Below are 12,238 nucleotides of genomic sequence, written 5' to 3'. Positions count from 1 at the left end.
ATCATGGACCAAAATGCTTGATTACTTAAATCTAAGACTTTATAAAGTAATTCAGATTCTACCACCAACATAAAACCTGGATTAAAACTGGTATCTTCTAATTACATCAGGTTTATATTAATGACAATATGGTGGCATTTGTAAACGTTATTTGACTATAAGGTTATGAAATCTGAAAGGTGAAACATTGTGCAATCTGGTATTCTGGTTTATTTAATCTGTTGTCATGGATACCAACCACTAGGCATTCCAAATCCTGACCTATTTACACTTGTTTCATAGCTGGAAATATAATCCCGGATATTTAAGCCCCAAATCAAACCATTATGCCATCCTTCATCTTACTTTTGCAGCTTGCGCATCAGAACAGAAAGGAACTTTCAATGTAGATTCTTGGAAAAAATGAACAAATTTCCACTCACTTCTCAACTGAAGTAAATGTCATCTTGGGTTTCCTTCATATGAAATATTTCTCCCAAATGAAAATGCATAAATTGTGTCTTAAGGAGATACCAAGAGCAGGGCATATAACTGGGGAACTGAATAGACCTTCGTATTCTGGACTGAAATGGAGGAATTAATACTTCTAACATTGGGGAAACAATTTAAAGCCATTCACAGATTGTGATTTTGGGATTTGATAGAATCTTATGAAATGTATGGCCTGCAACATAGTGGCATTAAAGAAAATAGTAATCTTCAATAGAAATTAAAAATAAATAAAAGAATAAGATTATAAAATGAATTCTTGTATAATATGTAAGGAAAACAACAAATACTACTAACCATATATGGTTCAAGTATTTAGCAGAATATGCAGATTTAAAAAATATATATGTTATGAATGTGAATGCTATCAAATGTAGGGGGTATGTTTTTGGTATAAGCATAACTTAGTATAATTGTCTTATGTTGTTTCTTATGGATAGTGAAGTTGTTAGCACATACCTAAAGTGCAGATATAAATTATAAACTGTGCTTTGTTATTTTTCTGGCAACTACAATTAATGAGGGAACATTAACATTAAATCTAGTAATTCTGCATCCATACACATACTTTGGTGCAAAGCTGTTCATCTATGAATTTTTGAAAATCCCATACTTTCCCAGTAGTATGCATGCTAAGGCATGCCAGTGGCAGTTTTCCTGACCAACGGCTGGGAATTTCATGTGACATTTGCTATTTTCCCAGGGTGTAGTTGAACACACCATACAAATCTATTCTAGTGAAAGGTAGCCACTGTGCAAATGGACATTTTTAACCTCCGTGGAGAAAACGTTTTTCTGATGGAGAAACCAACGCAACGCCTTAGCTGGAGTACGTTTCTTACCATTTCCAGTTAGAGAAAGGGGCAGAGAAGGGTGCCAACAAAGCCATGAGTTTTGGGCTTTCACAAACTCTAAAGGCAAAACATGTCTTGATTTGTGTACTCCCCAGCCCTTGGAAAGGGGGCTCACTGTTGCATACATGTACACAGTTGTGGTATATAATTATGCTGTAGTAAAACCTTATATGCCTCCCACGTATCGTTTTATGAATGCCTGAGAAGCATAAACTGTGCAATGTTCAGTCATAAACATAGGCACATGGCAGTAAAAGGCTTTGTTAATCAACCCCAGTTTCCATCCTGTGTGTTGTTACTTGTGATGTAACTGTTCTCCAGTATATTTTACACATGCTTTTACATGTATTTTTGTATTTGTAACTAAAGAAGGTGTGCATGTAGTCGTATTAGCTAAGCAAAAAGGATGAACAATAGAGAGGTTGACCCTTCTAGGATGACAGACCACACATTTTCCACAGTAGCACTGAGAAACCACAGCCGCGGTTCATAACTTTGGGTACCTGAACTGAGTCCTTCACTTTGGGCTTGTTGCTGTGAATGTAAGCTCTGCATTTCACAGCGCCTTGAAGATGTGTTGAACCTGTGCAGACCTGAACGGTAGCTGTGGATCTGTCACCGGAGCTCTGAGGCTGTGTAGGGACAGAAAATGTAAGGTGACAAAGAATACTTTAGCGTGGAACACAGATCAAAACTCATTTACCATCTTATTTTGGTTAAGGAAGTGCTATTTGTATGTCAAGTACAAACAAAAGAATACATTTTTGAAACCTTAAAGGAAATGCAAAGCACTGTTTTAAAGGGATGGCAGTTTCCATGGTTTTGGATTGTTTGTATCTTCATCAGGAACATTTGGTTTAATCGCTAACATATACTGATGCTCCCAAATCTCCCTAGGTTAATATTATAAGGATAATATTTATAATGCACATATACAAAGATGTAATATGACAGTATTACTGGGCACATTCTTCGCCATTCTCCTTTTTCCCTCTCTTTCAATATCTCTGTATTTCCCCTTCCATTATTTTTTCCTATCTTAATTACTTTTGGATATATTTACAAATGATATTTTCTCTATTTATTTTTTTTTTCTTTTTTAATGCCATCAAATGTATATTCAATAAATAATAACTAAAGCTCTGCTCTTACTTATGGTTTGCTGATATTATAATGATCCACTTAAGATATATTGAGCTATATGATTATATTGTTAGCTTTTACAATTCTCAAATAAAACTTGAAAACAGTGCTAAAGGAAAAAAGAAACTTAGTCTTTAAATGACACTGAGAGCACATGGCAGGTTTCCTATTCTGTAGTTGCATACGAATAAACATGGGCAATACTGCTCCTCAGAACTGGATTTTTTTAACTTGTGTATTAAGAGAAGATGACTTGCATGAGTGTTTGCTAAAGCTACCTCAATTCCTGCTAAATTCAGAAAGTCCGTGCAGCATACCAACATAACAAATGTTTGATGTCTCACGTAAGTACTTACAATTGGTGTAAGAACCTGGACCAAGAAGGAGGGTAATTGGAAAGTGCCTCTTGCTGACTTTTTCTGAAGAAAAAAAAGTTTGGAATAGGATGATTTACAGTAAAAGCCAATATCCCTTACAAAATAAACTGTGGAACGCAATGTAGAAATGAAATGTACATCAAAATGCACAAAAATAGATTTACAATAAACAAGGAAAATGCAATGTGCAGTGAGATGAGTAAAATGAAAATGTGCAAAATGAAATGTGCAACCAAATCAGAAAAAATTGAATGCACAGAAAAATCTAAGAAAAGTGTACTAAATAATTGAATGGTGCTATTAAAATGGAAACCCTCCAAACAAGCCTAGTTCAGAATTTAAATTCCGTTCCATTTAAAGCTTATGAAAGATCAATATGTGAAACTGAGCATTTTAACCTTTTAAGTCTCGGCATATTTTTGTGTGTTCAACTTATGAAAGAAGATATTACAAGATAATATCACAAAATATTAAGTGCTGTACTTTCCCCTACTTGTGCTTAAGCTTTCATAACGTTTGTTTTCACAATAAATGCACTGGCCATATATGCATCCTTTCCCCCACATGTTGTAGACTCTCAAGGTACCCAGGCGTAGTGGATTCCCATGAAGGACACTAAGAAAACAGACAAAAAATAGCAAATATTTGTTTTTTTGATGAATGGGGGGAAATTGCTCTAGAAGACACTGGTTATTGTTCTAAAAATAACGTCAATAAAAGGTTTCTTACGCCAAAACGGCCAGCTTCCCAGCTTTCAGCAACTGGCAGTTATTAAATAAAAAAAATGTCATCATAGTTTTTGCAGGTTTCTAAGTGGTAGTCTATATATCCAAATTTGTGGTTCCTACCTCTTGGTTGTTTGTGGTGAAAAGAGACATTAAACCTCTGGGTGAGCCATGAAAGCTATATATTTCTGTACATTGCTCATGGTTTTCTCAAAAGAAACTAATAGTTGAAATCAAAAACGAATCATAAAAAAATAGAAATATGTGACATGTTTTAATCTGTAACTGAGGAGCAGGCCATCACTGCATTGTGAAGTTCCAGTCGGGTGTCGCAGACAATCATAGCTGGAGCTTCGCGCTGTTGGTCACCACCAGCAGTCTTTGCTGTAGCACAAAAGTGCAGATCCCACATTGCTAGTTGATGAAGCGAGTTTTAGAAATTAAATGCGTTTTGACTCGCAAAGTTAAACTTCCATAATGAATTAATAATATTAATGAGTTTGTGCATGATTTGTACTAATTCAACCTAGTTTAATATGCATTCACGAACATATTAACATTATGTGCTCTTTGTTGCATTTGCGAGTACGTTGAAAAATAATAAACTAACTTTGTCAACATTAGTTGCGGCTGTTTAAATAATGGCATGTGCTTATTTTAAATGTGCTTTCGTCTATGTCGTGTCTTTTATGTGGCAAAGGCTCATGGAGAATCCTGAGGCCCATGTGAAGAAGGTTTTTATAAAAGCTGCTTAATTGTGCTTAAAGCTAGATAACATAAACTAATGGGTTAACATTAGTAAAGGGGGTGGGTAACAGAATGACTTTCATTACTCAAATTAATTAATGTTTTGTGTTTCTTTGCATACTAGTTCTTGGAAAAAGGCCTGAGGCCTAGCTTTTAAATGGGTGTTTGGAATCCTGTCGTGATGAGCCGAGCACAGCAAATGAATGAAAAAGTTTGTCACATTCATAATCGTCAGTAAACAAATATGAGGAACTGTGCAAGATGTGCTCCGTGTTGAATAATTTCCAAGGACAGGAAGCGGCAGAAATGCCAAGCTGAGGAAGCAGCGAACTGTTATTTAATAAGTTGTTGCAAAAACCTCGGAAGCTAATGTCGCTTGTGGACAATGGACAAAAACGTTTTAGAAAGGCATGACAGTTGTCAGCCAATCAAAATGCTGAATGTTATAGAAAAAGTATTCTTTTAGTTAGTTTTATATAGAGAAAAGGTATAAAACTTGGCCCTTGGCAGGAGGGCTGCTGGCTCGTTCCTGAATCCTGAAGGGCGTGAGATGCTGTCGGACTTTTGACTCACGTAAGGGAAACTGAACTAATGACTTTTCTTTTAGGTTTAATAAGTTCAGTCAGGGAAATAGAATTTAGGGAATGAGATCCTTTCTGCTAAAATACTTTTCATGCTGATTCGTTTTGAACTGACAGTCAAATGTGCCTTTACTTAATAAAATGATGCTTACTAAATGCTAATAAAAAAGATTTCTTAATTAAAAATGCTCTTTATTTGAAAAAAAAGTTAATAAAATAGATTTTGAAATGACAAGCTGGTCTTGTTTATTCTGAGTCTAGTTACCATCAGTTGATCCATTACCTAGGTGACTTAATTAAATGTTCTCATTCTTATAAACATGATAATGATAAACTGCAGTTGTATATTAATGTAAATAGTTTTGTGAATAGTTCTAATTAATTAGGCCACATGATTCAGTTGGCCAACACTTGTCTCAGTCATTTATGGGCCTTGTGAAGAGTTTATGATTAATGGTGAGTATCATGGTGTTGGGTAGTGCTGTTGAGACAGAATTTCTGTAGGGCCGCTGGATCACTAGTCATTGCTGAAGATCACTGTAGCACAAAGATTCAGGTTCACATAAGCTTTGCATTTGCAGTCATCACAGGCAGCAGTGTCATGATGCAAAGACTCCAAAACGTCAGGATTTTTCTTTTCTACACATGGGGTCAACTGGGATGCCAGTCAAGGGTCCGGGACCTGGGCCAGGGACATACTTTAGCAGAGGTAGGTCCAGTTGTGGGTCCTAGCATATCAGCTGGCCAGTTGCAGGGAGACCTCTGGAGGTTGTTGTGTGCCTGTAGCTCAGAAAAGCCAGTCAGCTAACTGACCTTTAGAGTGACCCTGGTTACCCTACAATGAAGAGAGCAGATCTAGCCTTCCTTCAAAGAGAGCAGGGCAGGCTTCAAGTAAAAGGGCAGTCTTCTGGTAGACAAGCCAGGCCTCAAACAGCAGGCAGGGCATTGCTATGGTGGAAAAGGCAGTCCTTCTTCCGTAGTCTGCAGGTCCAGAGGTGGACAGAAGAGATGGTTCAGAAGATCTAATATTTATACCTTGTGCAATCCTTTGAAGTGGAAGTAACATCCTGGCTACACTCGCATTTGGTTCTAGAAAGTTCATTCCTTCCCCAGCCAAGGCTCCAAGTATTCTAAGGGGACAAAAGACTGGTATCCAGTCCCCTTTGTGTGTGCAGGAGGGAGGCCTTTGAAATGTAAGTGGGGCAGGAAACAGCTCAGCCTCAGCCGTCGTAGCAGTATAGCCTATACTGCCAACAACCAGTACCCTTTGTCTCCCTGTCTGGGAGGAATAAATAAAGGCCATCTGCCAAGCTATTCACAGTTGTGACCAGGACGCAGACCCCAGGCACGAAATGTTTAGGACATGAAAATGTCAACTTTCTAAAAGTGGCATTTTCTGAATCGTGATTTAAAATCTGGCATAACCATTACAGAGGGTTTTAAATTACAATTCATTTGAGTCCAAACTGGGCATTCATATCCGGTCCTAATCAAAAGTTAGCACTTATTAAATATAATAAGGTAACCCACTGTTATTCAACAGGAGATAGGCCTTGCAGTAGTGAAAAACGAATTTAGAAGTTTTTCACCACAAGGACATGTAAAACTTATATAACACATATCCTACTTTTTAAATACAATGCACCCTGCCCTATGGGTTATTTAGGTCCTACTTTTGGTATGACATATGTATTAAAAAGTAATGTTTAGCCCTGGCAAAAGGTTTATTTTTCCAGGTTGAAATTTAAGTTTTAAGACTGCAGTACAGGCTGCAACGACAGGCCTGGGGCATGTTTTATAGCACTCTTAAGTGGGTGGTATAATGCAGGCCCACTCGTAGCATGTAGTTTAGAGGCCCTGGGCACATGTAGTACTAATTACTAGAGTCTTACGAGTAAATTATATAGGTCAATTGGTTTTAAGGCATCCACATTGAGGACAAGCTCTTTAGCTCCTGTTAGCAGTGGGAAAGGGCACTGAGTCCTAAAGCCAACAAAAATAAATTTAAAAAACAGGAGGGCTAAAGGCAAAATATTTGGGGGAAGACACACCAAGAATGTCAGGTCTGACAGCTACCATGAGGCTTGTGGTTTGGTGTAGCCTGAAAAACATCCTATATTGTTGGTGGGATTGTCTCACTGAGGAGGCTAGGTCCTTTGAGCAAACAGTAGGTCAGCTGTTTTGGAAGCATTCCAGGGTGGAGTCGGCCTTCTCTTAGAATAGTTACTTGCCATTGAAAGTTGCCTACATGTTCCCAAGAAGCCAGTGGCATATATCCATGTTTGCTGGGACATACAGTGGTGGGCATGCCCGTGGACCGAGCCACAGTGTCCTGAGAATCCAGGCTGTGCTGCAGGAACTGTTTGCAGGCTTCCATACAGTCATTGGTGAATCTTGATAAATAGCTTTTTGATATGTTTTGGGTAGCCGAATGACTATAAAATGTGCCACCTACCACAGGGCATGGACATAGCTGTCCTGGGGACATGTGGCATTCCCAGTATAAAGAACAAGGCTGCCAGAGGCAAAGACTTAACCACCTATAGGAGGTGTATTGGATTAGTGGTTGGGTTCAGTTTTTAGTAAGAAACTTGGACCACAAAACATTCCAGAGAAGGATGTGGTGAAGACATGTGGGGTCAACTGGGCAGGACCTTGTTGGCCGATTGTGGCCTGCAGGTACAGAAAGGGTTTATTCAGCACAGCCAGAACACTTTCCAGAAGATCCTCACTCAATGGGAGCAAAGGCCACGTAGCTGTATAAGATGACTGCAAGATGTCTGTCAAATTGTTAGATTTAGCTTCAGGCAGGGAGCAGGCTAACCCTGAAGCTTATGGTGCTTTTTCCACCACTACTGAGAATGAAGAGGGCCAATGGAGCAAGGGAGGTTCCATTCTAGTGAAGTATCCAGGTCACTTGCATTCTGCAAAATCAAGAAGGGAGGAGGATATTAGCCTCAGAATCATCATCATTTGTGTGGCATATACTGTTCCATCCTGTGTGAAGATGTACTATTCCAATTTCTAAACCAGGGAGATGCACTTGCACGCCTACTGGTTTAGAAATAGAAGTGTAGTTTGTAAAGGGGCCTACATACTAGTAGATAGTGTCACAATCTGTCTATTCACAAAACAATTTGTTTAATGAATATAAATTAGAGATATTGCATTAGCAACCCAATCCCCTTCAGGGGTGAAGGCCTGCAAGTGACAGCAAACCACCATCCCTTTAGACCTCCAACATGATCCCCAGATTGGAAGCTGTCCCCTACGGAGAACTTCGCCTCTGCTCAACAGCATCCCCTCAGCATATTAGTTATCACCCCAACTGGAGGGTCAGAAATTGATCAATGGGTTGCAGTCTGAATAGGAGCTCACGAACCACTGAGACTTCCCTTTCCAAATCACAAGTACGAGGTGGTGCCCCTTTCATGCCACCCTCCTATTTCTGGTTTAGAAAGTGTCACAGAAGCACTGTTATGAATCACAAAGACTCTTCAACTTCTAAAAGGGCTTTTGTACACTGTAAAAAGCAATCCTGTGATTGCAAACCATGTAATTTTGCGAACTGCAGGCTTTGCAACTGCAAAAGGGCTTTATACATCTGGGTCCAAGTTCTTGTACGATATTAGTTAATGTTGTCACCAAACTGGGATCATCACGGAAGTCAAATAGAGGGTATATGGTTTTCTTTTTTGACAGCTGAACAGTTAATCATCTTGAAAAAGTTCTGTTTTTGCACTTAATTTTGAAGATTATTTATTTGACATGATTCTTCTGTATCTGTTTCCCGCTTTGGTGCTGCATTATGTTGATATGAGTTGTTTTGTACTGTATAGCATTCAATGATATTTTGTTTAATGAAGAACATAAAAATTGCAAGCTTGAAAGCAATGCAATGTATGATAACTGTGTCATGATAACTATGACGTAATATTATTATTTTAAAAAGAGGAATGCAGCCAAAAAAACATTACATATTAACAAAGCAGAGTAAGAGATAGAACATAGTGTACAATAACAGACTCACCTGTCCACATAGCAGCTCACTGCCTTCCTCTTTTACTTGTCCATTGAGCAGGTAAACACTTTTCTCGATTTGCAGTGCCCACCTAGTCAACCCGTCCTGAACAGAAAAAAGACAAGCTAGAAAGTGTGAGGAATTATTTTAGGAAGGTAAGAGTTATCAATGTGAAAGCACAGCTCACACTTAAAAAATGGAAATAAGGATTAGGGATTCAGCTACTACGGAGTTCTTGGTGTGAGGTAATATCTGTACACAACTTTCTGTTTCCCATCGGTAGAAATTAATTCTAGCATTCCATTCTTCACTTTTTGTGTAATTTAGTATGTCGCCCTAAGAGGGACGGGTATGCCCAGAAGTGGGTCCCATGCACACTGTGCCACTGGAACCCGGTTATTCCCGGCTGACGAGCCCATAACAATGGCAAAACTGGTCCTGAGTTGCGTGTATTCTGGTTGGAGGACCTAGCTTGGCAGTTTGGGCTGGACTTTTCCCACTGGAGCAGGGTCAAGACTGATTTGCATATAGCAGAGTGCAACTGAGGTGGCATGGTGTGCAAAATAACGATGTACTGGGATGCGTCTGAGTAATTACCAGTGGCTGAGATTAATTCAAGCATTCCATTCATCACTTTTTGTATACTTCACTATGAGTAAGAGTATGCTTCCTTTTCAAAAGGAGCACATCTAAAGACAAGGTAGTTTCCTTCAGTGCCGGATGTACCATATTAATGTGTACTTTTTTAAGAGCAGAAAAACACTTTTGCCTTTAGCCATTATTTTCTTTAGATTTCACTAGGCCTGCAGTTTCCTGAACAATAGTTTTGCAAAAATCATGAAAAAACAAACCAGACTCTCCAAAAGGCTAGCGGTCAACGCCAGACCTATTGCCTTTGCAAGTGCTTGTTTTTAGATCTGATCTTTGGGGAAGTCTTGGAATGATAAATTCCTGATGCATAATGTCCCAGGTAGATCACTCCCAGACAAAAAATGCTGAGTGTGGAGAATGGTACAAAAGGGGGTGGTAATGGACGGAGCATCTGAACCAATCAAACACTTACACCCAGTCAAAAGATCTGGGTTTAATACATCACCGTTCTTTAGCTTACTCTGCCACCCCAGTTCAGACATGGCTATACGCAAATCAGTCTGACTGTGTGCCTCATGGGAACAGTCCGCCCGAACTGCCAAGCCATGCCTTCCCTGGACCGAAAACAAGCTTTCGAGGACCGGTTTCTGGAATTCCAGCCGTCTTCAGCACGGCTTGCTTGAATCCAGTGGCAAAGTGAGCAAGGGACTCACGTCTGAGCATACCCTGCCACACTTATGGCGGCCAAAAGCGGTACAAAAGGGGGTGGTAATGGACAGAGCATCTGAACCAATCAAACACTCACACCCAGTCAAAAGATCTGGGTTTAATCCATCACCGTTCTTTAGCCCACTCTGCCACCACAGTTCAGACATGGCTATATGCAAATCAGTCTGACCCTGTGCCTCATGTGACTGGGTGATCAATCCCTCCTTTTATTTCTGCTTTCTTGCATGTTTTTTTAATGTATTTGTGAAATGGTTCATGTTATTTGCAAACATACGCACACCACCTCAAGATGACTGCGTTTATTTTATTTGTATTTTCTTTACAGTATATTGGTTGTGTACTTATATTTCTTCAGCAACAAAAGCGAACCAGCGAAATTGATTTAGATAAACTTGAATGTGCATTAAATGCAGTGCCATCCATTGGGCATCTAGCAGGATTGAACACAACATCACTGATTTAAACAATCTTCCCTAGAACACAGGATCATCTCCAATTCAACTGTATTATCAGTACTTCGACTGACTTGCTTTCTGGTGCTGGTCTGCTGGCTGCTCGTCAAACAAACTGTATATGTCACCTTAGCAGTATATTTTATATTTAACTTAAATCACCACTTGCTTTCTTCTAGTGTACCCCATACCTTTGTGAAAGGCCATTATAGCAGGAGACCGTAAACCTGCAAAACTAGGGAAAAAGTTGATTACCAACTTAGTTTTATTTACTCTATTCCATTATACATCAGGGCCTTATTATCCTATATAAATCAAGTCAGTTATTAAGGTAACCCATCACCCACATTACAAGCATGCACTGAAAATGGATAAAGACATCTAATCACAATGCAGTACTGAAGAGTCGAAGATCCTGACCCACCGGGAACCCAAGAACTAAAGTAGATTAAAAGGCTTAAGGGAGACAAGGATCAGAAGAACAGTTACAAGCCTTCTATTCAGACCCATCTTCTAACCAGAGGATCAGATACTTCTGCATCTAGAGTTGCACCGAGGATGTCCCTGAGAGAACCTTCCATGTGTTCCCCCCCCAAACAGGATACAGTGCCCATGTGTAAGTACTTTATAGACCAGCTCACCCGTATACTTCTCTGAAGATCTTGCTTGACGGAGGCAGCGGGTGACGGGATATGAATGTCAACCTTGATGGTGCACTCTAGAGGTACCCAAGAGGAGGAGACCCCGCTTTGGTATTTCCAATCTGCAGGCTTGGCGGAACACTGGCAGAAAAAGAACCAGAAGACAGTTTTTTTTAAATACAATAATTCACAATTGTATCCAGTATTGCATTTGTGCTATATAAATCAGGGTCCACTAAGCACATTTTTTTTACAACTCATTTATTCAAACCCTATAAGAATCAAACTTGTAGTGTAAGCAGACTGCAGTACAGATTCAGGTTCAACTTCACTGATGAGAATGTTCATTTGAGAAACGATGCATTCCGCTAACAGAAGCAGGCTCTTCTGTCAATTAACTTGGCTACGTCAGTCCAGCATTTTCCTGTACCTATCCGACAGACATATGAAAGAAAATGAATAATTTTCCTATTTTCTTTGGAATATAATTCTATTTATTCTAGCATTTGTATTACACTGGTCTTGTTAGTATTGATACCAGTGACAGGATTTTTGGAACACTGGGCATAGTCAAATGTTTAAACACTACCTATAAATTGGTCTATATTTGAGAGATCGAGGAAAAATGTGCAACCCAGAGATAGCGACATCCATGGCTACTACCTAGATTTACCTTTACACACTTTACCATAGAGAAACTCCACAGCTGGGGTGGAAATCTCAGTTTGGTAAAGTATAGGGAAAAGTTAAAAGGTTTATTAAACTTGGAAAGAGTTAGTACAAATATTTGTATGGTATATAATACTGCAAGTTAATTGTATACATTTATTTTAAAAGCAGTTGGAAAGAAACAAAATGATACCGCACTATTATCTCTATTTTTTAATT

At 39.1% G+C, this 12,238-nt stretch overlaps 1 protein-coding gene across 2 annotated transcripts in view; it reads right to left on the bottom strand.

The window, feature by feature from the left end:
- The window catches only part of ODR4 (odr-4 GPCR localization factor homolog), a 238,097-nt gene that overhangs the window by 148,249 nt on the left and 77,610 nt on the right, over positions 1-12,238 (bottom strand). For both annotated transcript variants that reach the window (XM_086956110.1, XM_086956106.1), the window contains exons 7-10: positions 11,351-11,491; positions 8,947-9,042; positions 2,843-2,905; positions 1,847-1,975 (exon numbers count right to left, since the gene is read on the bottom strand). In XM_086956110.1, coding sequence (XP_086812236.1) covers positions 1,847-1,975; positions 2,843-2,905; positions 8,947-9,042; positions 11,351-11,491 — 429 coding nt within the window. The remainder of the gene's footprint in view (positions 1-1,846; positions 1,976-2,842; positions 2,906-8,946; positions 9,043-11,350; positions 11,492-12,238) is intronic.

The sequence above is a fragment of the Lissotriton vulgaris genome, chromosome 1_1, assembly GCF_964263255.1.
Source record: "Lissotriton vulgaris chromosome 1_1, aLisVul1.2, whole genome shotgun sequence".
Lineage (NCBI taxonomy): Eukaryota > Metazoa > Chordata > Amphibia > Caudata > Salamandridae > Lissotriton > Lissotriton vulgaris.
The sequence above is the reverse complement of the archived record's forward strand: the minus strand, read 5'-3'. Positions and strand labels throughout refer to the sequence as shown.